Source organism: Schistocerca piceifrons, chromosome 3 (assembly GCF_021461385.2).
Source record: "Schistocerca piceifrons isolate TAMUIC-IGC-003096 chromosome 3, iqSchPice1.1, whole genome shotgun sequence".
Classification (NCBI taxonomy): Eukaryota; Metazoa; Arthropoda; class Insecta; order Orthoptera; family Acrididae; genus Schistocerca; species Schistocerca piceifrons.
Genome location: NC_060140.1, coordinates 187578351 through 187603590, shown reverse-complemented (window position 1 = coordinate 187603590; position 25240 = coordinate 187578351). Strand labels below are relative to the sequence as shown.

Here is a 25240-nt window from a genome sequence, read left to right as displayed (position 1 = left end):
TATCAAGAGGTTGACAATTGCATATTTCAATCTGTCTGGAAAAATTCCCTGTGCCAGAGAAGCATTACATTTATCGCCAGGGACTCCACTTATTAAATTAGATCAACACTTCAAAATTCTGTTAGAGACTCCATCAACACCACATAAGCTCTTGTTTTTCAGTATATTTATAATTCCCTTAATTTCAGTGGGGGATGTTGGTGCCATTTCTAAAGGCCTAAAGTCCTGGGAAATGACATTTTTAACATATTTTTCAGCTGAACCCTTTAACCCTACTTTTGCTGCTACATTCAGAAAGTGAGTGTTAAAAATACTAGCAACTTGTGAATTATCACTCAGAACATCATCATTTAGCTTTATTGCTATGGTATGCTGTCCACTGTCAGGCTGCCCCGTCTCCCGTTTGACAATATTCCACATAGTTTTAATCTTATTATCCGCATTATTAATTTCTGTCAGAACGCATAAGCTTCTCGACTTCTTAATGACTTTCCTTAAAATATTACAGTATCTTTTGTAGTAAGCAAGTAACATTGGATCCTGACTTATTCTGGCCTGTCCATATATTTCCCTCTTCCTCTTACAAGATATCTTATTTCCCTTAGTAATTCATTGCTTACTTGACTTTGTAATGGCTTTTTTGGATAACATTTCAGGAAAGCAACTCTCAAATATTGAGACAAATTTATGGTGGAATAAATTGAATTTGACATCAGCATCATTTCTTGTGTATACTTCATCCCATTGTACCTCTTCTAGGCTGCACTTAAATCTCTGTATCCTGTTCACATTAATAAGCCTCCCTGCCTTGTATGAACCTGCCTGACTCCTGTAAGGTGCTATATGTGTTATTTCCATTAACTGTGCAGCATGATCAGATAGCCCATTAACAACTGGGTACGCATTAATTGTTTCTGCCTGGGCACTATCTATGAAAATGTTATCGACAAGTGGCCTACTATCCTGCTGCGCACGAGTTGAAAAATTTACAACAGATACTAGATTGAAACAACCAAACAAAGATTCTAGCTCCATTTTCCCTACCTGTATCTTTTAAGAAATCTACATTAAAATCACCACAAACCACTAACTGCTTCTTTTTGTCTGACAGGTAGCTCAATAATGACTCAAGATTTTTCATGAATAGCTGAAAGTTACCTTGAGGTGATCTGTAGATTGTTACAATTACTATAGAAGTACGAGGGCTATCCACAAAGTACATTACGTTTTGGAATTAAAAATAAATAAAGTATTGGAAATTTTTTTTATTATATGCAGATGAAAGCCACACTTAAATACTACTTTTCTACATAGTTGCCATTTAAATTAAGGCACTTATCGTAGCGATGGACGAGCTTGGAAATTCCTTCGTCGTAAAATTCGGCCACCTGTGCCTTCAACCACGTAGTTACCTCTTCTTGAAGCTGTGCATCGTCATCAAAACGCTGCATAGCCAACTGCTTCTTCATTGCTGGGAATAAGTGGAAGTCGCTCGGTGCCAGGTCGGGACTGTACGGCGGATAAGGAAACAACTCCCACTTAAAAGATTCGAGAACTTCACGAGTGGCATTTGCCGTGTGGGCCCGGGCATTGTCGTGAATCAGCAAGATCTTTGAGCCCAACTTTCCCCTGCGCTTGTTTTGTATTGCTCTTCTGAGGTTGTGCAGAGTTTGGCAATACCTTTGAGAGTTTATTGTAGTGCCTCTTTCCAGGAAATCCACAAAAATCACACCTTTTCTGTCCCAAAAAACAGTCGCCATCACCTTCCTTGCCGACATTGTCTGCATGCATTTCTTGGGTTTTTGGGGGGAATTTGTGTGCCCCCACTGCATTGTCTCACAGTTCACATGCTTAACCCATGTTTCATCACCAGTAACGATGCGATCGAGTAATGAGTCGCCATCTTTCTTGTAAGCGTCCAAAAACGTTAACGCTGCAGCCATTTGCTGATTTTTGTGAATCTCTGTCAAGATTTTTGGTATCCATCTTGCACAAAACTTGTGGTAACCAAGCTTTTCGGTAATGATTTTGGGCAATAAACTTCGTGAAATTTGTGGAAAATTCATAGAGAGTTCCGTTATTGTGAAATTAAGGTTTTCACGGACCACGGCATCGACTTTTTCGACAAGTTCGGCAGTCACTATGCTGGGTCTTCCACTTTGCTCTTTGTTGTGAACACTAGTATGGCCATTTTTAAATTTTATGACCCATTGATGCACTCCACCTTCAGCGATTATGTTGTCCCCATACACTTCACAAAGCTGCCGATAGATTTCTATCGGTGTACAGTTTTTTGCAGTCAGAAACCTTATTACAGCATGCACTTCACACTTTGCAGCATTTTCAATTAACGCTGACATTTCAAACTGTCACAGTAACTCAACGGAGTACAGCACGAACCTCTCACTAGCACGGCAGGATGTCGACTGAGCGGCGGAATGCCATGACACCAAGATGGCCGTGCTAGCCTCGCCCCTAACGGACACAAACGAAAACGTAATGTACTTTGTGGATAGCCCTCGTATATTGCAGTAGCATCTCACAAGCATATGCTTCAAGGATCTGATCTACACAAAAACTATTTGTTTCAATATTTCTGACTTTGCATCCAGCTTTTATATAAGTAGCAACTCCTCCTTTTTCCAAGTTGACTCTATATGAATAAGATGCTAATCTGCAATGCCTTAAATTTAACTTCTCCATCCCTGCAGTTACAAGGTGTTCAGAGAGACACAAAACAATCTATACTTTCAGAATTTACCCCATTTTCTAAGCACACAAGAAGCTCATCTATTTGATTTCTCAGTCCTCTAATGTTCTGATGAAACACACAAATTTTATTTCTTTGGTTACTGCTACAGAGATTATGGCATTGTTCTGTTTTAATCTCTTTCAATACTCTCTGTCTGTAACCTGACTCTAATCTAAAAAATGTGTCCCTCTGACTCCAGTAATCACAGGTATTTTGTCTTGTGTGCATGTGGCCCCCCTTACATTTTCTGCAAGAAGATCAACTAATCTATCCTTCCCCCTCCTATTCAGGTGCAGGCCATGACTAGTGTAACCCCACCTCCCAATTGCATCAACAGGCACAGCACAGATAAGAGATTTAGTTTCTGTTAACAGTAACCCCCTCCCCCCCCCCCCCCCCCCCAGCTCTCTGTTAAGATGGTTGGCAGCCGTATTAACCCACAGCTGATCATGGCGCTGCAAAACATCCACAAACCCCACACGAGTGTTGTGAGCTGTTGCTGCACCTATTACATCCAGGTCACACTCCTGCTCCTCCTACTATAAGAGCAGGGTACTTGCCATAAAAATCTTTGCACAAGGCCCCTAGGTTTTCTGTAACCTGGCTAAGCTTAGCACTAGATTTCACAATAACACCGTTATACCTCCAGAGTAGAACTGAACTACTGGATAGAGAGTGCTGCTATTTATACAATCATCAAATATTCTAGGACATACAGACATTGCCAACATAAGAAATTACAAGAACCTTCCAGAAATAATAGATACTAAATAAAAATAGTTGCTGGTAATTGGGTTTGACCTGCCAACCCACAGTATGCCAGCCAATGATGCGAACTGCAATGCTACACTGCATGCAACACAATTCATTTCTCCCAGTTCTGGAGAAAATGTTACCCGCTGTTTTAGAAGTTATCATTGGAACTGATTACTGCATCCTGGATCTAGAACTTGTCAATTGCCCACTGTATGGCAGCACTGGAGGACTTTTGCATTCTGGTTGTGTTGACACATCATTTCACTATGGCATTATCATTGAGTGGGTCTTCAGTTTCTTTGAACAGGAAGCTTTTCGCATCAATCTGTGCCTCAGTACTGAAGTAGGACTTTATACAGAGGACATGGACAGCCTCTCTGTGCTTTTCTCTTCTAGATGAAGAGTTATGAACCTCGACTTAGTATGTGACGTCCAATAAGTGACAAATGATGTGCCACCACCCAGAGTAGAGCTTTATTAACTGTTCCAATAGGCCCATTTTCTGAACAGGCATAAAAATCCATACCTAGTCCCCCAGGTTATATACCACTGGCCTGTGCATGGTGTTGCAACACTCTCACTCTTTCTCCTGGGTGGCCAGGGTCTGTCTGTGAAACAACAGCTTTGCTTCTTTGGTTCTGGCGACAAGGTGTTTCAATGTAGACATCTTGAGTATTGCCTGGTTGAAACAGAAACTGCGTACCTATTGTCATTTCAGCCTCATGAATGTGAGCAAAAAGAAAGGTGTGAAAGCTGTAATGTCTTGCTTTGCCGCATTGATGTGAATGTCATGTCAGATAGTAAAGTATTCCAGTCTTTCTGTTTGACATCAACATATGTCAAAAGCATCTTATAAAAGTGTTCTGTGAGGCCATTCATCTGTGGCTGGTAGGCAATTGTCATCCTATTGGTGGTATCCCAATATGAAATTACCTCTGATACTAGTCCCGACTGGAAAAATTTTCGACAATCTGAGATAATCACAAAGGGTGCTCTGTGCTTCAAATCGATGTCTTCTACAAGGCATCTTGCAAATTACAGGAGCTTCTGCAGTCAGCACAGCTAAGTGGCAGTGTTGTGGGTGAAGTAATAAGTGCAGACTATCCATCAATTGCTGCTTGTTAACTTCATGAAATACCCCAAGAACTCGATTCCAATTCAGTGGAATGGCACTGTTGGTGGTGGAATTGGTACCACATACCCTGGAGGTAAATGTGGCATATGCTCCCGTTACTGACATTCCTTACAGTGACTCATGTACTCTCTAATGGAAAGATAGAGACTTGGCAGTGATACCTGCATCCGATTCTCACTAGAGTCTTCACGAATCCCAGGTGACCAGATGTTGGAGTGTCATGGAAAAACTTCATGTTAACTGGCCACAGGTGATCTTGGATAACAATCAAAATTTCTACCCCCACTAGATAATGGTTACTCGTACACAATATTCTGTTTATTAATTGGAATTCATGTTTGGTTGGTTCCTCATTCTTCAAGGATTTATGGTTTTCAGTGATGCTGGATCTTCCCTCCAATTAGCATTACTGTCATATAATGCAACAATGACTCATATTTTTATCCATGCAATTGTGTACCATCACAGGATTCCTTGAAAGGCAATAGGCATCATTATTATTTGCATCCATTTTTGTATACCACTATTACATATTACTCCTGAAGGCTCAGTGTCCATCTCACCATTCAACCAGACAGATCCTTCAGGCTAGTCAGCCAGCATAAAGAATGATGATCTGTCAGAATGGTGGTTTGCCAAATAAATACAGCAAGAACTTGTTGATGGTCCAAGCAACTGCAAGGCACTCTTTCTCAGTTACAGTATAATTCCTCTCAGATTAGGAGAGTACTTTGGAAACATAAGCATCACATTTTCAGCATGTTCCTGATTTTGTACTAGAATTGGATCTATCCATTTACCACTAACATCAGTGTCAAGTTCTGTCTCAGCAATCTTGTCATACAAGAAGATGTTATAGTTTCTTTAAGGATAAAGAAAGATCTTCCTTGCACCTTGTTTCAGGAAAGTATGGAGTCTCCCTGCAGTAGTTCTTCCAAGGGAAGTGATTTGATATAAAAGTCATTTATGAAACACCAGTAGTCAAACACATTCAGAGGAAACTTCTCACATCACAAATGTGCCAAGGAGTCAAAAATTGCTCTTATTTTCTCTGTATCTGGACGGATTGCATCTCCATTTATTAGATGTCCCACGAGTCTTATTACTTGGACAGTGAAGAGGCACTTTTTGAGATTCTGATGGAGGCTTATGGTTTGAACACACTCAACACATTGTCAGGTAGCTTAAATGTACCTCAAGTGTCTTTGAAAAATAACATCATTATCCAGACAATGAAGTCCATTTGTATGTCAAAGCAAGTTGCACATCATATGTTCAAAGGTGCTTGGAGCTGTTAATAGTCTAAACACCAGAACTATGAACTCATAGAGGCCTTCAGAAACTGTGAAGCTCTTTTGCGAGTCATTCTTGCCAGTAGCCTATATTTTGGAAATATTTTACTCCTTTCATCAGTTTATGTTGCATAGACATTCCTTTTTGTGAAGTTCAATCATTGTTATCAATGCTGTAGTGCCATGTGCCATCCTTATCATTCACAAGCACCACAGGAGGTGGCCAAGGACTCTCTGTAAGTTCAATGATGTCATCTTGCAGCATCTCATCCACTTCTTCCTGGATTATCAGTCACCGAACTGGTGGAACCCTACATAAGTGCTGGGTAATTGGTGGATGATCACCATGTTTGTATGTTGTTTTACCTAGGACTGCTTGGTCAGTCTTTTCTCCACTCTGGATTTGAAAGCATCTAAAAACTGACACAGAGCAGATAACATTCAGCAACTTTGTTCCTCAGCCAGGTCAGAGCCTGTTGGCAGTTCATTAGTAGCATCCTCCTGTGTGTCTGTAGTGATAATGGAGCATGATTTTTCATCAACAGCACATATTTGAATTAATTTCTTGAGCTTCTATCATTCTCATAGACAAAAATGAGACTCAAATGTATCAAGGAAAATTTAATTATATCAGATATATAGACCACCTGTTACGTCCAATGCTGGGGTGCTATTCCAATACCGGAGAGCCTTGGCAATAGCAACAATCTGAGGAATGGAAAGTAATACATGAATTTAAGTGGGTTGACGGGAAGGTATTGGACTAGGGTGCCCATGCAGTTGTGTTAGCTATCTGCTGTGGTGGCTAATACACCTGCCTAGTAAGCAAGGAGACCTGGGTTCATCCCCCTGCTGTGGCACAAATTTTAATTCATTTCTTGAGCTTCTATTATTACCATAGAAAAAGAATACACTGAATCAGCCAGTGCCTGGACAGGTTGGCTGTCAATATGACATCAATGAGATTTCCTTGCATCTTGGTAATTGTCATCCATGGAGGATTTTCATCTGTGGTAGCCTCACCCCCATAAATGGTTGCCTCACTTTGTTTTCCTGCCTTCAGTGGTTAGGTGAGTGGCTGATATCTTTGTACGGTGATGGGGAATATTTATGGCATGGTGGAGAGAGACTTCATCCATGGTACAGCAGTGGGCTTCATCCCAAAGGTCAACTATAATCATTTGCAGTTGACTGGCATGAGTAGAACTGGTGTGATGGCTGACATCTTGTGACATAGTAGTTGTTGAAAACTTGTCTCCTTTCTATGGAGTTGGGTACATTGTGTGAAAGGCATCCATAGTGAAATCATATTGACTTGTTGTGCTCTGTCCTCCAAATTTCTGGTCTTCTGTGCAGCACTATGCTTGACAAAGGAGTAAAGGAGTTGTTGTACCTGCTTTGGTTGGATGCTGCAATGTCATTTTACTGCTGCACTGTATCATCTGAGCTGTTTGACTGGATTTGTGATTTTCTGTCAGAAAGGTAGTAATTGAGGCAAAGTCATCAAATAAAAAAGAAATGATATTTGGAGTTCCCCAAGGAAGTTTTATACGCTGTCTGCTATTTCTAATCTATATAAATTATTTAGGTGACAATATGAACAACCCTCTTAGATTGTTTGCTGATGATGCTGTCATTTATCATCTAATAAAGCCATCAGAAGATCCAAACCAACTGCAAAATGATTTAGACAAGCTATCTACAAGGTTCAAAAAGTAGCAATTGACTCTAAATAATACAAAGTGTGAGCTTATTCTCATGAGTACTAATAGGAAACCATTAAATGTCAGTTACACAATAAATCACATAAATCTAAAGGCTCTCAGTTCAGCTAAATGCCTAGGAATAGCAATTATGAACAACTTTGATTGGAATGATCACACAGGCAATGTTGCAGGGAAGGCAGACCAAAGACTGTGTTTTATTGGCATGACACTTCAAGGATGCAACATGTCCACTAAAGAGGCTGCTTACACTATGCTTGCTTGTCCTCTGCTAGCGGGTTCCTGTGCAATATGAGATCCTTACCAGATGGGAGTTATAGAGGACACTGAAGAAGGGCAACTCATTTTGTACTCTTGTGATATAAGAGAGGCAGCACCATGGATATGATACATGAATTGGGGTGGCAATGATTAAAACAGAGGTGGTTTTTGATACAGTAAGATGTTATCATGAAATTTTAGCCTACAACTTTGTTGACACCCACTTATATAGAGAGAAAAAAACCATCATAATAAAATAAGAGAAAGCAGGGCTTGCATGGAAAGATTTAAGTGTTTGATTTTCCCATGCACTGTTTGAGAATGCAGTGGTAGAGAAATAATGTGAAAGGTGTTTAATGAACCCTCTGCCAGGCTCTTAAGTGTGAACTGCAGACTAATCATGACCCATAGATGAAATCCGAGCTAGCCGAGTCCATTCCTTCTGGTGCAGTCAACTGGCAGAGGAGGTCGGTGCTAAGAACCAATACTACTTCTTGATTCCTGTCATATTAGAATTCACAGTGTGACATAGGGCCAAAACATTTTGCATTTAGGACTGTGTTGTTTCTGCATGATGTTGTGTCTTCTGCTTGCTGCTGATTGTCAACAAATGTTTTCTTTAGTTTGGCTTGGAGTTCCTCAAAACTACTGAGCTTCTCTTCTTTTACCTCAAACCAGTGCTGGACAACTATATCATGTCATCTCAACTGTTGTACTTGGTAACTTGGCTGAACTGTTTCAGAATCTTGTCGGATCCTGACCAGCATCTCCAGGCAACAATGGTGGATGCCTGATGTCCAAATGACTTGTTGCTATTTTGGAATCCATTGGTTTCCTGAATGTACAGAACTAGGGAATGATGTAAATCTTGTATTCCAGTTTATGTACATGTAGGCAACAGTTTTTACAGTGTCTCAATGTCTAATTGGAGCCGTGGTGATGTAGTTGTTTTCCTGTGGCCAGTGTTTCCACTGCCACAACATAACAAGAATTGAGTCCAAATCTGAAAAGTGGGTCTTCATTGATGTATAACACTTAGCACTTGAAAACACATATATTACTAATATCAACATACTGCCATAACAGAACTAAACTCCTGGATGGAGAGTGCTGCCATTTAGACAAACACAGAATATTTTAGAATATACAAATATCACAAACATAAGAAATTCTGAGACCCTTCTAGAAATGACAGAGCCTAAATAAAAAATAATTGCTGCTGTTCAAGCTTGAACTGGCAACTCACAGCACACCAGCCAGAAAATCTAATCACTACATCACACTTCATATGGAAGAGTTTTTGATAATATTAATCCAACTGTAGTGTGGGAGCCATTTTGGTGGTTAGGTTTTTCTTTGTCTTTTGACTACATTGCACTACAGTGATTGGACGTTAGGATGAAAGGATTGTTGGTTCCTTTATAAATGTAAATGCCACTCACATATTAGGCCTGTTCTGACTGGCTGACTGCTGTCTACAGTGCAGTACAATGACCAATCTATGATTTTGGGACACATGATCAGCATGTCATCAGTCCTTACAGACATTATTGCCATTAGATGAATCCTGATAAGGGTGCTACCTCTTTATTCAAACAGCTTGTCATTTGTCATCAGGAGACTGTGTGGGCCCCATTCCAAACCTCCCTACCTCAGAACAATCCAAGGAGGTTTTGGGAATCAAAACTGGGTCCTTCTGCACAGCAGGCAGTGATTCTAACCATCTGGCTACAGATGAGGTCTTGATTCCATTGACACTGCTGAAAGAACAACATCTGATATGTAAGCATTGTGTGATGGTTTCAGGTGAGTTCTTCTGGTTCTGTGACACTTTTCAGGTTTTTGTTTCAGCTTTGAAATAGGCAGTTCACCTGTTTGAGATGCTGTGGCTTGGTTTTCCATATTTCTCTGTGTGGAAGATGTAGTGGTCTTTAATTTATTGCTGTCTTGTGCTTTTGCAGATAATTTGATATACATGGCCATTTTTACCATAGATGTTTCTTGGCAGGAGCATTAATGTTGTTCCAGTAGAGAGCTTCCTTGTCTCTAAATTATTAGTCACAGCAACAAATGGCACTACAAATACTGGCCTGACAGGTTGTTTCACTTCAGCATATGGGATTAAATTTGTGACACCCTGACACCAGACAGCAAGATACCCATTGTAGTTCATGCAGATCAGTGATGATGAACGTGGGGTAACAGGTTTGTAAGGTGTGTGACCTTAACAGTTTACAGTGGTGTGCTCCTAGTGTTGGCTTATGCAATAACTCATAGGATTTGGCATACAAGGTCTCACCTTAAGAAGAGTAAATGTAGCTTTGAAATAGTCTGGTAAGACTGGTATTTTGAATGTGAATATAAACCTAGCTGTTTCCTCATGCTTACAATTCACCTACTTCAATATGTTTCATATTTTAACAACACCTTTTTCTTCTCATTCATCTTCAACTCTTTGATCTCCAATCCCATTAAGTCTCTGCATGACATAATTCCCTTGCTGAAGTTCAATTTGTTGAGAAGCTCTGTAGATACTGTGTTTGTAATAGAGTGTCTTGTAGGGCAGTAGATAGTTCTAAGAGAAGTGCTACATATCTAAACTGCTTCACAGATTTAAAAGCTCCTGCAGTACACTTAAATACATGTGATTCTCACACAAAAATTAAAAAAAAATACTCACTAAAATAACAAATGACTGTGTATATTAATACTATGAAAGAGTATTTATTAGTAACATCAGTGTGTAATATCATTTCAAATTGATATAAAATAATGAAACAGTATCAGATTTTCTTACCTTCCAACCTGCTTTGTAGATAAGGGGAGCAAGGCTCACACCTTCGGTACAGAGTGTAGGTTGTCTTTCTGTGTCAGGACATTGCTGCAGAAGGTCACCAGCTTCCGACAATTCCACAAGTGTTGGAAATATGTCCACTAGTTCCACAATGGCATTACTGATGCTTGGGTGTACACTGCTGCTTGGTACTTCATTTGTTTTCACATAATCAGGAACATCAGTGATACCAGGAACATGAATAATTAATGGAACTCGTACTGATACTTCAAAGTTACTGTATTTTGACCATTCCCCATGTTCTCCAAGAGACCATCCTAAATACCAATTAGAAGCACACTATAAATATATAAAATAATTTAAAGAAATTTAAAGAAATCACTTGCTAATTTAACAGTGAAAACATTATATGGAATGTAAGTAAGAGCTAATGAAAGTACACTGATGTTTGTGAAAATTGCCACACCAATGAGACTACATTGGCCTTCTGTGAACTTTACATCAGTTCATGACAATACAAAAACAATTAGACACTTGTTTATAAATAATTAACGTTAAAGAAATAAATGTAAACTCTGTCTTTGAGATTCTGGTATGGTATGAGGTTTCCATATGCTACAACCACAGCCTCTAAACATTGTGGCATTGGTTCAAAAGATTCTGTTACTTGGGAATCTCCCTCCACAAATGTTTTGCTCAAGAACACAAAACATCAGGTGTGGTTGCTGAAGAACTATGAAGAAAAAATAATGCACCAGTCATGATCTTTGGCTGAATGTGCAGGTTAAGGGAGCAATGGTATGCGCTGACCTTCAAAAAGACTTTGTACATTCTTTTTCATATTAAGCCAGGCGTTCCTTTGCAGATAGACAGCATGTGGAGTTGCCTGAATGAAAGTCTGTACCTTGGGCTCTGCAGTGTTCATATCATAGTATTTATTGTTCAGATTTCTCTCAGTAGGTAACACTCAAGATCAATGGTGTCACTCATCAACACTTCAGGTCTGTTGACTTTGTTGGACAACAACACAAGCAACCAGATTGCAATAACCATAGAAGTATCTAACTCATTTGCAGCCATTGTTATAGGGCAGTTTGAAGTGGGACTCATTTGAAAAACCTACATCATGCCACGTGGCAAACCACTTATGATGTTTTCATACCCACAGCAGGCTGCTGCATTTGTAACTTCTTGTCAATGGAAGCTGAAACAACAATGTGTGTACCTCCAGTCCGAAGTCATTTAGAAAGCACTGAACCATCAACGCATACTGGTTTACACTAGTGGAAGTGTTCCAACACCGAACCAACACTGTTCACAAAGCTTTACGGCCTGTTACAGCCATACAGAAGAGATAGTGGCCACTCCAAACGGTGGTCTCATTGTGTACTCCACTACCCACTTGGTGCTGCACATAACCTTCTTCTAACCATTGTTTCCACACCTCTCTCTCTCTCTCTCTCTCTCTCTCTCTCTCTCTCTCTCTCTCTCTCTCTCTTTACTGCCATAGCAACATTCTCAGTATGAGCCATCAGAATGTACATCAACAGAATGCAAAAGAGGGATTCTATCATTCCCATATATTACAGACATTCTAAAAGAAGAAATGAAAGATGAGAGGGCTCAAGAATACATGACTGATGTACAAAATATGATGAAAAATGTTACACAGGAACTACTAAAAATTGACACCTTCAATCTCACATTTAATAGCACAACACTCCCAGAGCACATTAGAGCAGCAGAGTATGTAAAATGAAAACTATTGAAGGGATTGTAATGTCATAGCCTATGGAAGAAGATGCAGTCCTTATAAGAGTGCTAGGGACACAGACTCACTCAGTGTCTGGGGAACAAGGAAGCACATCCATCTGATGGCAGAGCAAGCACATTTGCAGATCAACCATCCACTGCACTCAGTCATACTGAAAACAGAGAAATGCAGGATTCAAAAGGATAGCAAAGGTGTGTAGTGAATGTCCTATCAATGGAAGGAATACAGGGAATGGACAGTAATTGAAGAATAGCACAAGAACACAGAAGGTACCAAAGACCCACTGAAATTTCAATGCACAATGTGTCATTGTAACCTGTTGCTCTTCCACAAAGTGAGCATCCACTTGCTAAGCAATGGTGGAATTACAAATAATGCGTCACTGCTAACAATGTCTGTCCTTCCTTGAATCGCTGGTGCAACACCTTGATCCTTGCAATGGACGTGTCATGCTCTTCATACACTTGTCCCATTCTTTGATGAATTTCTGTTGTCTGCACACCTTTGCTCTTCTTTTAAAGCCTCCACTGTTCTGTTTTCAGCATTACTGAGTATAGTGGATGGTTGATTTTGCACATGCTTACTCTGTTCTCATGTGGTTGTGTGCCTATGTCCATCAAGTGGCGAGTTTGGGGCCTCAGTGCTCCTATAGGGGCTAAAACTTCTTTCATAGACAAATGCATTATGATCCCTTCAACAGTTTTCATTTTACATCCTCTGGCACATTTCTTTTTGAATGGCCCTAGTATTAATGTGAATATGAATGAGTAACTTCAACCTAAGACTACATGCTCATAGATGTGATCATAATTCATCTGTGCCTGCCTTCCTTCTTCATTGACTTCAGTTCTATTAGACCAATTATGAAGATCAGGTGCGTCTGCTTTCTTATCCACAATTCATCATAAACTGCTTTACAGAAGCTTTAATTCACAATTATATGAAAATCAAACAATAGAAAATCTGGAAAGAAATGACAACAATGTAAAAAGGATAGTTTGTTAACAGAACCGGAACCAGATATTAAATTGTAAGACATTCCCAGGGGCAGATGTGGACTATGACCACAATTTATTGGCTATGAGCTGTAGATTAAAAATGAAGAAGTTACATAAAGGTAAGATTTAAGGAGATGGGACCTGGATAAGTGAAAGAACCAGAGGTTGTTGATAGTTTCAGAGGGAGCATTAGGCAATGATTGACAACAACAGGGGAAAGGAATACAGCAGAAGATGAATGGGTAGCTCTGAGAGATTAAACAGTGAAGGCAGCAGATCCTCAAATAGGTAAACAGACAAGGTCTGGTAGAAGTCCTTCGATAACACAGGAAATATTGAATTTAATTGATGAAAGGAGAAAATATAAAAATCATAAATAAAGCAGGCAAAAAGGAATACAAACATCTAAAGAGAGAGAGAGAGAGAGAGAGAGAGAGAGAGAGAGAGAGAGATTGACAGGAAGTGCAAAATGGCTAAGTAGGAATGGCTAGAGGACAACTATAAAGATTTAGAAACATATATCACTGGGAGAAAGATGGATAACACCTACAGTAAAATTAAAGAGGCCTTTGTAGAACAGAGAAGCAGCTGTATGAATAAGCTCAGATGGATGACCAGTCCTAATCAAAGAAAGGGACATTGAAAGGTGTAAGGAGTATATAGAGGGTCTGTACAAGGGAAATTTACTTGAAGGTGGGAGATGTGATACTGCAAGATGGATTTGACAGAGCATTGCATACTCCATCACAACTAATGATAGCAATGGGAGAGGCAGCCATGACAGAACTCTTCCATCTGGTGTGCAAATGTAAGAGGAAGGTGATATACATTCAGACTTGAAGAAGAATACTATAATTTCCATTCCAAAGAAAGCAGGTGCTAAAAAGTGTGAATTGTAGTAACCAAGTAACACGCAAAACCAATCCAAGTAACAAAAATGTGGCTTTATTCATAAACCTTTGATTAATAATGGAAATAGCCTCTCATGACTTCACACATAACAAGACAAAACAATCATACAGGAGGTGCAGCATAAGCGATACCCAGAACAACTGATGTGAGCAGTACAAACTAAAAGAACATAGTGAGAGTGAGTCAGTGCTGCTCCACAAGTATAGAGGTGTGAGTCGCCGGTAGACGGCACAGCAGAGACCATGCCATATGCACATTTCCTACAGGTGGCCTCTAGTGGCTGGCCCAAACTGATACAGTTGGCAGTTGATGTAAGTACACATGCACGGTGACACTCCACTTGATGCACTTACACTTACACACACTAGTAGCAGGATACAGCATGAATATTACCAAACTATCAGTATAATAAGCCATAGTTGCAAAATACTAACATGAATTCTTTACAGAAGAAAGCAAAAACTGGTAGAAGCCAACCTCGGGAAAGATCAGTTTGGATTCCATAAGAATGTAAGAACACATAAGGCAATACTGACCCTATGATCTTTCTTAGAAGATAGCTTATGGAAAAGCAAACTTACATTTATAGCATCTGTGGACTTAGAGAAAGCTTTTGACATTGTTAACTAGAATACTCTCTTTAGAATTCTGAAGGAAGTAGGGGTAAAATACAGGGAACAAAAGGCTGTTTACAACTTGTACAGAAACCAGATGGTAGCTATGAGTCAAGTGGGCATGAAAGGGAAGCAGTGGTTGAGAAGAGAGATAGGCAGAGTTGTAGACTATTCCTGATGTTATTCAAACTCTACATTGGTCTAGCAGTAAAGGACACCAAAGAAAAATTTGGAGTAGGTATTAAAGTCCAGAGAGAAGAAATAAAAACTTTGAGGTTTGCTGATGACATTGTAATTCTGACAGAAACAACAAAGGACTTAGAAGAACAGTTGAAAGTAATAGACCGGTATTGAAAGGAGGGTGTCAGAAGAGCATCTACAAAAGCAAAACAAGGATAATTGAATGTAGTCGAATTAAAACAGGCAATGCTGAAGGAACTGGATTAGGAATTGAGGCACTTAAAGTAGTAGATGAGTTTTGTTATAAGGGGAGCAAAATAACTGATGATGGTCAAAGTAGAGGCAATGCTGAAGGAACTGGATTAGGAATTGAGACACTTAAAGTAGTAGATGAGTTTTGTTATAAGGGGAGCAAAATAACTGATGATGGTCAAAGTAGAGGGGATATAAAATGTAGACTGGCAGTATCAAGAAAAACATTTCTGAAGAAGAGAAATTTGTTAATGTTGATTATAGTTTTAAATGTTCATAAGTCTTTTCTGAAAGTATTTGTATTGAGTGTAGCAATGTATGGAAGTGAAGCGTGGACAATAAACAGTTTATACAAAAAGAGAATGGAAGCTTTTGAAGTGTGGAGCTACAGAAGAATGCTGAAGATTAGATGGGCAGATCACATAACTAGTGAAGAAATACTACACAGGATTGGGGAGAAAAGAAAATTGTGGCACAACCTGACTAGAAGATGGGATCGGTTGACAGGACACAATCTGAGACATCAAGGGACCACCAATTTAGTGTTGGAGGAAAGTGTGGGGAGCTCAAAATTATAGGAAGAGGTCAAGAAATGAACACAGTAAGCAGATTCAGAAGGATGTAGGCTGCAGCAGTTATTCAGAGATGAAGAGTTTTGCACAGGATAGAGCAGTTTGGTAGCTTGGAGAGCTGCATCAAACCAGTCTTTGGACTGATGACAACAACAACAACAAGAGTTTGCTACTCACCACACTGAGGAGGTGTTCATTGGCAGACAGACACATTGAAAACATGCCTCTGTTGTGGGGCAGAATGAGGAGTGAGAGGAGAAGAGGGAGGGCTTGCAGGGCAGGGTGAAGGAAGATGCTAGTTCTGCCTGTGGGAGTGTGTAGGAACATGATGGGGACAATATAGTAGGCTACTAGGTGCAACAAACGGATGCTGTGCTTGGTGGGGCAACAGAGAGTACCACACAGGTGAGTTAATGATGGAGAAGGGATGTGTAGGACTGGAGAGGAAGCAGGTAAGGCAATAGGCAGGTAGAGGAAGGGCAGCCAAGGAGGTTTTGGTTTTTTCAATGTGCCTGCCCACCACTCGGTACCTTCTCTCTGTGATGAGTGGTTATCCATCTTTTTCATATAACTGTTAGTACCTGAAACTCTATAGATACTTTGTCATATGCAGTATTAATATAAATGTGATTGAGAAATTACTATTCAAGGTTAGGTACTACCGTATTTGTGAAAAAAAAGGTATAAAATACAGAGAAGATAAACACCAAACTGTCTTTAGTGTCCTCTGAATTTTATTAATTAAAATATGAGATTTTTGTTCCCATACCTCTATTCTGGATGAAATTAAATGTTTATAGCATTTAAATCCCAAAACAGAGAGAAGGGTTACTGGTACTGAATTTAATGACATTTACTATGAAACATATGTAAGAATGTTATATGGGGTGATTCTGTGGTGCTGCTACAAACTTTCAGGGATGATGTGTGAAGGATAAATGTATCAATTTGAGGTAAGGGACCCTAGTTAGGAAATGACCAAGATGAAAATTATATGCAAAAATTGTTCTGATACTTTTAACAGTGGAACACACATCTTGGTACTCTTGCTACTAAGATTGTAAGTTGGGCAACTTCCAGATGTGGTAGCAACGACAAAAACAAGACAAAAAGTCTAGTAAATGTGAGCTCTAAAATGCATACCTCAAGTGCTAGTTCAACTTCAATGCTGTGAAACACATCTCGCAATCTCTTTGGTTTCCAAATTTTTGGAGGAGGTAGTATGGACCAAAACAAAAAAAAAAAAAAAAAAAAATCTGGTAAATATGGGCTCCACAACGCATATCTTAGGAACTATGGGCATGTGTTCAGTGGAAGATATGTGCTTCACCATAGTGAACATGAACAAGCACTCATAGGTCTCAAGGTTTGCATTCCAGAGCCAATATTGACTGGACATTTTTTTCTTGTTTTGGTTCATACTACCTCCTCCAAAACTATTGTAACCAAAGAACTTGCAGTAGAAGAGATGTGTCTCATAGTATTAAAGATGAAAAAATGCTCATCGCTCTTGAGGTATGCATTTTAGTTGACTTGTTTCTTTGCTTTGGTCCATACTACTGCCCCTGAAAGTTGCCTACCCTACAATCTTAGCAGCAACAGTGGTACATATATTCCTGTGTCATAGATATTAGAATGACTTTGGTTATGACTTTTGACTCAGTCTTTTCCAGACCAGGGTCCCTCATATCACACTGTTACATTTACCCTTCTCCATCATCCACGAAAGTCTGTAACATCATCACAGAATCACCCTGTATATGGCATATTCCCCTAGGCACTCAGCTGCCTGGAGTTATACTGCTTATTGGGAACTGGATGTCTCAACCAACAGTGTCCCATTTCTCAACAACTCAACACACTTTAAGCTGCCAGTAATGCTCTTTGGTCTTCACAATGTACAAGTGTAGCTATAGTAGAGGAAGTACTGTATGATGTCCATTGCTTCTGTCATTGAAGACAATACCTGAAATGAAAGAGGGAGATGGTGACATTAGATGTTGGAATCCATGTACTTGGACTCTGACAATAACCATCAATAAAGCAGCTGAACTCATGAGTGTGTCAGGGAGATGCACAAACACTGTGAATGTAGTATCATACAGTAAGTGAGGTAATACTCAGGATGCTTGTGCAATTTTTATTTACTTTTTTACTTTTCATTTCATTCGACTCTGTTAAGTTATCCATATCCTTCAGCTCCCGCAATAATATGCAGCTGCTCTACAAAACTAAAAGCAATCTACCTGATTGAAAGAAGGTTGTAAACACTAACATAAGAGCTAACAGGAAAACAAACATTAAGACATTTTTAATTAATTTACAGACAATGTTTAATAAATCTCTTAATGAAGAACCTTTATCTACTGCTTGATACAAAATATTTGCATAACTTTGGAAATATGAGAGATTACTATCAGTTGTCTACATAACAGTATTGGAAAATTTAAAACCTATTTAATTATTATGTTTTTTAGTGGTAATCAGAATTTACATCCCAAGTCTAGGGTCTCTGATGAAAAAGAATGAAATAAAGTTTATGTTGCAGTTAACTAACAAGTGTAATTATATTTACCATGATCTCCTGTGAGTACGATAATTGTATTGTTTTTCCAATCATGGGAGTTAAGTTCTTTCAGCAACTGTCCAATAAGGTCATCAATATATGACGTTGCTGCATAGTAACTCTGCCGTATTAATTTTGATGTCTCATCTGTAAAATGTGAAGTCGTGTTCAGCTGTTACTTTTGACATATACAAAAACCAGAACACTGAAGTAACTAACTATACATTTCATTAGCTTTTGTTTAGAACTTATTGTGTTTTTTTAATTATTCATGCTTTTCTAATGTTAATTATTAACATGCATGTATGAAATCAAAAGAACAATGTTTAAAGGCTGTAAAAGAGGATGAGAACTTAAAGTTTATTACATTGGCAACAGTTGGTTCATTATTATTATTATTATTATTATTATTATCAAGACATTAAACTGAAGTGAAGCTTTCTTGCAACTGTTTTCATAGATATGATCACAGGATTTCATTTCATCCCTCGATATATCTAGTTCAGTCTTTTTGTGAAAAACTGTAGTGTCTCAGGCCAGCAATTTAAGACTTTTCAGTAAACTGTTCCACTACATAGTGAAAATGTAGAGCCGCAGACAGGCTCAACAAAAAGACTGCTAAACAAATAAGCATTTGGCCAAAAAGCCTTCTTCTGAACTAGACAAAACACACACACACACACACACACACACACACACACACACACACACACACACAGATATGCAAATGCAGCTCTCACACACATCCACTGTCTGTGGTTGTCGAGGCCAGACCTGGTCTGGCCTTGGCAGCCTGGCAGCCAGAGACAATGGTCAAATGTGTGTGTGTGTGTGTGTGTGTGTGTGTGTGTGTGTGTGTGTGTGTGCGCGCGCGCGCGTGCACGCGTGTGTCAAGTTGTCTCTGCTGTACATATACCGTGATGCTGGATATCTGAAAGTGATCCAAAAACTTATTTCAAATCCAAACATTACATTTCTGGGAAATGTATTAAATTCTCTAGAAAACTTAGATACCTGGTTTGATTTAAATGGGTTAAAATTAAACATGGAAAAGACTCAGTTAATGCAATTTAAAACAAAACAAGCAAAATTAAATGATATTCAGGTCAGTCACAGAAACCAGGATTTGCAGGAAGGTGGGTGTGTGAAATTCCTAGGAATGCAACTAGATAAAAATCTATCATGGGGGTCACAAATACAGTACCTTTCAAATAAATTAAATAGCCTAGCATATGCAATGAAAATATTGTACAATGCTACCAGTATGGGCATAAGAAAAGTAGTATATCACAGTTACTTTGAGTCAGTAACAAGGTATGGTATTGTATTTTGAGGTACCTCAAACAATATGTGTCAAATACTAAAACTTCAGAAAGCCACCATTAGAAATATGTACAATGTAGGGCGAAGAAAATCATGACGTCCACTCTTAAAAAATCTGAGTATACTAAGTGTTCCTTCACTATACATATATGAGCTGATTATCTTTGTACATAGTAACCCTGATTTATTAGTAGCAAATCATTTTCAACATGATTACAACACCAGAAATCAAAATAACTTTACACTGCCTATGCACCGTTTAAAACTTTATGCTCAAACTCCACATTATATGGGTATGAAAATTTATAACAAATTGAAAGGAAGAGAATTTCTCAGCATAAATTTAGAAACACTGAAGAAATCCTTATATGAGAAACTAGTTCAGAAATGTTACTATTCAGTAGAAGAAATCATAAATGATAATGTTAAAAGTTTGCTACTTTCGAAGAAAAATTATTAACTGCTTAATTAAGTAATTATTCAGTACTGTATATTACTGATATTATAAGGAAAATTGTAAAACAGTTTTTGTGTTTTGATGAGTCTCCTGTACTTTTAAGTCAATGGCTTGAAATCGTATATAATGAGACAATAAACTTCTACATCTACTTCTATATTGGAATTCACTTATTCATTCACACATTGTGTTTCAGAAATCACATAATAAAGGAGACACTTCAGGAATGTGGAACATATTATATTTTAACAGGTGGAAGGAACACTTTCTGGCTAATTTTGTGAAGCATAACAAAAATTTAAGACTAGTGCTCAATTACTCACATTGATAATAATGGCAATTTCATCTTGATAACTTTACATATGTTATATTAGGAGAAAAAGAGCTAATATGAAAAAAAAATCCTCTACTCCTTCTCCTACACTATTCAGCTGTTATTTAATCTAATGCTCCAAACAAAACATTTAGTTAGAACATACTGCTATCAGATGTCTATATAACTTATGTTGATGAGTCTAAGTATAATGATGAATTGTTCTGCCTCCACCCTTTTTTGGGGGGGTTTTCTATTTTCTGCCTGATGTTCACCAACAACCTGTTATAGATGTTTTCAGCACAGTATAAAACTGTGTTCAAAACCCTACAAAGGAGTGCAAGAGATAAAAATTCTATATGAAAATGTACAGGGTGTCCCAGAAATGTTGCAACAAACTTTGAGGGATTGTAGAGGGTGCACAACTCAAGAATAGGAACCCAGGTATGGAAACATCATCTAACAACACTACAGAGCACCGAAGTTATAGACACTGGTGCTTGCCATTAGGCCATCTCTTTGGCAGCACACACGACTTTGTATGCTGATGAACATAGGCAGAATGCCTCACAGTGTTATTTGTTATTATGTTACCATGACTGATTGGCATGGTCGCCAGTGGAGAAGATGGAGCTAGCTGCTGCATAGAAAGGCCTTGTCTTCTATGAATGTGATTCTCTGTTGACTCGTTGGATGATAGTTCCAGACCCAGATTCCCATCTGCAGGTTATGTTTTCCTTGAACCCTATAAAATCTCCAATGTGTTTTGGTCTTCTACAGGAGAAGAATAAACTGCAGACGGAAACCCGTGTCTGAAACATCAAAAAATAACAAGTTACAATGACAACAAAGAAAAGTCAGACAGCGTAGAAAAGAGACAAAAGAGTAGTTCTTATTATTTCTAATATGTACCATGCTGCAAACATCATCCAACAAACAAACAGAGCTTTGCATTCACAGGAGACATTTCCTGTATATACAGCAGCTAGTTCCATATTCTCCAACGGCAATTCCGGCAATCAGTCATGATCACTGAATAACAAACTATATTGCGAAATGTTCTGCATATGATCCCTCAGCACGCAGTCACATTTGCAGATATATGGATGGCCTAATGGCAGGCACCAGTATCATTGGGTGATGTTTCCTATCCTCAATTTGTTCCTCAAGACATCCTCTACAATCCCTTGAAGTTTGTCACAACATTACTGGAACACTCTTCTCATAAAAATGGTGTATTGCCAGTATTTGTTTAAGGTGGTTCACTGACATATATCATTTTAATTTTTCTCATGGAATGACTATTAACAAACGTCACTAAGCGATTTAGAACTTAAAAACCTAAATAATATGAATGAATCACAATGAAATGTTTTTATAAACAAACTCTCATATGATCTAACAAGGGAATGGTCCATCCTGACATGTTGAAACCTGCCCTGAAATTTTTCTGCAGGAAGAATAAAATGAAGAAAACGCTCTGTCAAAATTTTAGCTGCTAATTCACATTACAAGTATTTTTAAAACAAAATCTTGAAGTTACTCATTTTTATGGCATGAAGAACCACTGATAACAGTGGTTTGTACAGCCCTTCCCATCTAGCATGTGATCACTTGTGTAGTACTAACATCCAGAAATTAAAGAACCTAAACTACACAAAAACAAGGTTTTGAATAATGGGCAGTTCGTATGAACAAACTAATTATCACATATGTAATTCTTTCAAAGGCGACAAGCACAGGAATATAAATCAAGGCAGTGCTTGATGTTACATTACAGATGACTTCCACCAGTCATAACTTTAATTTATTGAAATGCAATATTGCTTACACATACACCATTTTATAACAGTTTCTGCAGCACAGTTGTTATGACTATTTTTAATAGTGCATATTATTTTAGTAACAATAAAACATTTACAAAATTGTTAAGGCTTTCGTGGCCACTTGTTGACAAACTGCCTATTGGCTTCTGTCTCGGGTTCTTTGGCTGAGAGAAAAATCATTAGATGAACGTCGGTCGAAGAACCCGAGACAGAAGCCAATAGGCAGTTTGTCAATAAAACATTTCCTTGTTTATTGTTTGTAGTTGTTATGATAAGGTGAAGTGTCTTTATAATGACAGAATCAACCATTTTTCTTACACCAGCAATACCTGACAAAAGAAAAATTAATGCTATCATGCATGCTATCCAGCATGTCATAGTTATTACTGGTTTTATTCAGACTGCATTGTTGTGGAGTAAGAAATGGTTGTTGGCCTGATTATTGTGCTGCATAGTGAATATACTTAAAACAATTCATAAAATGTGCCAGTGCAAATTGACAATGCACAAATACTGAAATTTAAAAATACCATTCTCCTGATAAACTTCAAGTGACACAGAGCGACTGTGAATTATATAGTTAGGTTCGGTTAGGTTAGGTTAGGTGGGCTGCCAGAGTGATGCACGTCATCAACAGTTCCTGTCTCTCTGGATCTCCTCCATGTCTGAACAACACAACTTTTGTTCACTCTGAGACGCCAGGACACTTCCCTTGTTGACAGCCCTTCCTGGCACAAAGTAATGTTGTGGATGTGATCAAACTGTGCTATTGACCATCTAGGCATGGATGAACTACAGACAACACGAGCTATGTACCTCCTTCCTGGTGGAATGGCTGGAACCGATCGGCTGTCGGACCCCTCCATCTAATAGGTGCTGCTCATGCATGCTTGTTTACATCTTTGGGTGGGTTTAGTGACATCTCTGAACAGTCAAAGGGACAGTGTCTGTGAATCAATATCCACAATCAACAGCTGTCTTCAGGAGTTCTGGGAATTGGGGCGATGCAAAACTTTTTTTGATGTTTATGTTTAGATGCATTATACCCAAAAACTGGTTTGATGTATTTATAACATGCTTAAGATTCATTTATGAACACAACCCATTCTGAGCACAAGCAAAATGATCCTTCAGCTCCAGCACAAAATTTACTGACAACTGTAAAATGTTGTACAGTATTAGAGAATGTGCATGTATTGATGCATTTGCTGGTATCATTTTGTGGTAAATTCAGATTCAAAATGTACTTATACATTCCGAAAAATCTATGCCAGTATGGCTTAAAAATCATGTGCCTCACTGTTGCTCACACTAGTTATCTGTTTAATGTTTATATTTGCACAAAAAGGGATTCAGATGGATAAAATCTAAGTTCAATAGAAAAAAAAATTTAAAAAAACTCAGGCTGTGATTAGACCAGTTAAACCAATTGAACATATTAACCACAGTATTAATGCAGACAGCTGGATTAGCTCAACTGCATTAGCACCATATCTCAAATGGACCAATGTGTAAGAGAATGTTGAAAAAAGAAGTAAAAGAGAAATTATGAAAGAATTCTATTGATAGGAAGTCCAAAATGGCAAAGCAGAGCTGGCTAGAGGACAAATGTAAGGCTGTAGAGGCATACATCACTAGGGGTAAGATAGATACTGCCTACAGGAAAATTAAATAGACCTTTAGAGAAAAGAGAACCACTTGTATGAATATCAATAGCTCGGATGGAAAACGAGTTCTAAGCAAAAAAGGGAAAGCAGAATGGTGGAAGGAGTATACAGATGATCTATACAAGGGCAATGCACTTGAGGGCAATAGTATGGAAGTGGAAGAGGATGTAGGTGAAGATGAAATGGGAGATATGATGCCGTGTGAAGAATTTGACAAAGCACTGAAAGACCTAAGTCGAAACAAGGCCCTGGGAGTAGACAATATTCCATTAGAACTACTGACAGCTTTGGGAGAACCAGCCCTGACAAAACTCTATCATCTAGTGAGCAAGACGTGCAAGACAGGCAAAATACTCTCAGACTTCAAGAAGAATATAATAATTCCAATTCCAAACAAAGCAGATGTTGACAGGTGTGAAAATTATTGAACTATTAGTTTAATAAGTCATGGCTGCAAAATACTAACACGAATTCTTTACAGATGAATGGAAAAACTGGTAGAAGCCAACCTCTGGAACAATCAGTTTGGATTCCATAGAAATGTTGGAGGCAATACTGGTCCTATGACTTATCTTAAATGATAGATTAAGGAAAGGTAAACCTACGTTTTTAGCACTTGTAGACTTAGAGAAGGCTTTTGACAATGTTGATTGGAGTACTCTCTTTCAAATTCTGAAGGTGGCAGGGGTAAAATACAGGTAGCAAAAGGCTATATACAGTTTGTACAGAAACCAGATTGCAGTTATAAGAGTTGATGTGAAAGGGAAGCAATGGTTGGGAAGAGAGTGAGACAGGGTTGTAGCCTATCCCTGATGTTATTCAATCTGTAAATTGAGCAAGCTGTAAAGGAAACAAAAGAAAAATCTGGAGTAGGAATATAATCCATGGAGAACAAATAAAAACTTTGAGGTTTGTCAATGACAATGTAATTCTGTCAGACACAGCAAAGGACCTGGAAGCACAGCTGAATGGAATGGACAGTGGCTTGAAAGGAGGGTATAAAATCAACAAAAGAAAAATGTGGACAATGGAATGTAGTCAAATTAAATCAAGTGATACCAAGAGAATTAGA

The 25240-nt window shown here is 38.5% G+C and overlaps 1 protein-coding gene across 2 annotated transcripts in view; it reads right to left on the bottom strand.

Moving 5' to 3' along the window:
* LOC124789458 (iduronate 2-sulfatase) overlaps positions 1-25240 on the bottom strand; it is a 121080-nt gene that overhangs the window by 18305 nt on the left and 77535 nt on the right. For both annotated transcript variants that reach the window (XM_047256826.1, XM_047256827.1), the window contains exons 5-6: positions 18592-18729; positions 10718-11031 (exon numbers count right to left, since the gene is read on the bottom strand). In XM_047256826.1, coding sequence (XP_047112782.1) covers positions 10718-11031; positions 18592-18729 — 452 coding nt within the window. The remainder of the gene's footprint in view (positions 1-10717; positions 11032-18591; positions 18730-25240) is intronic.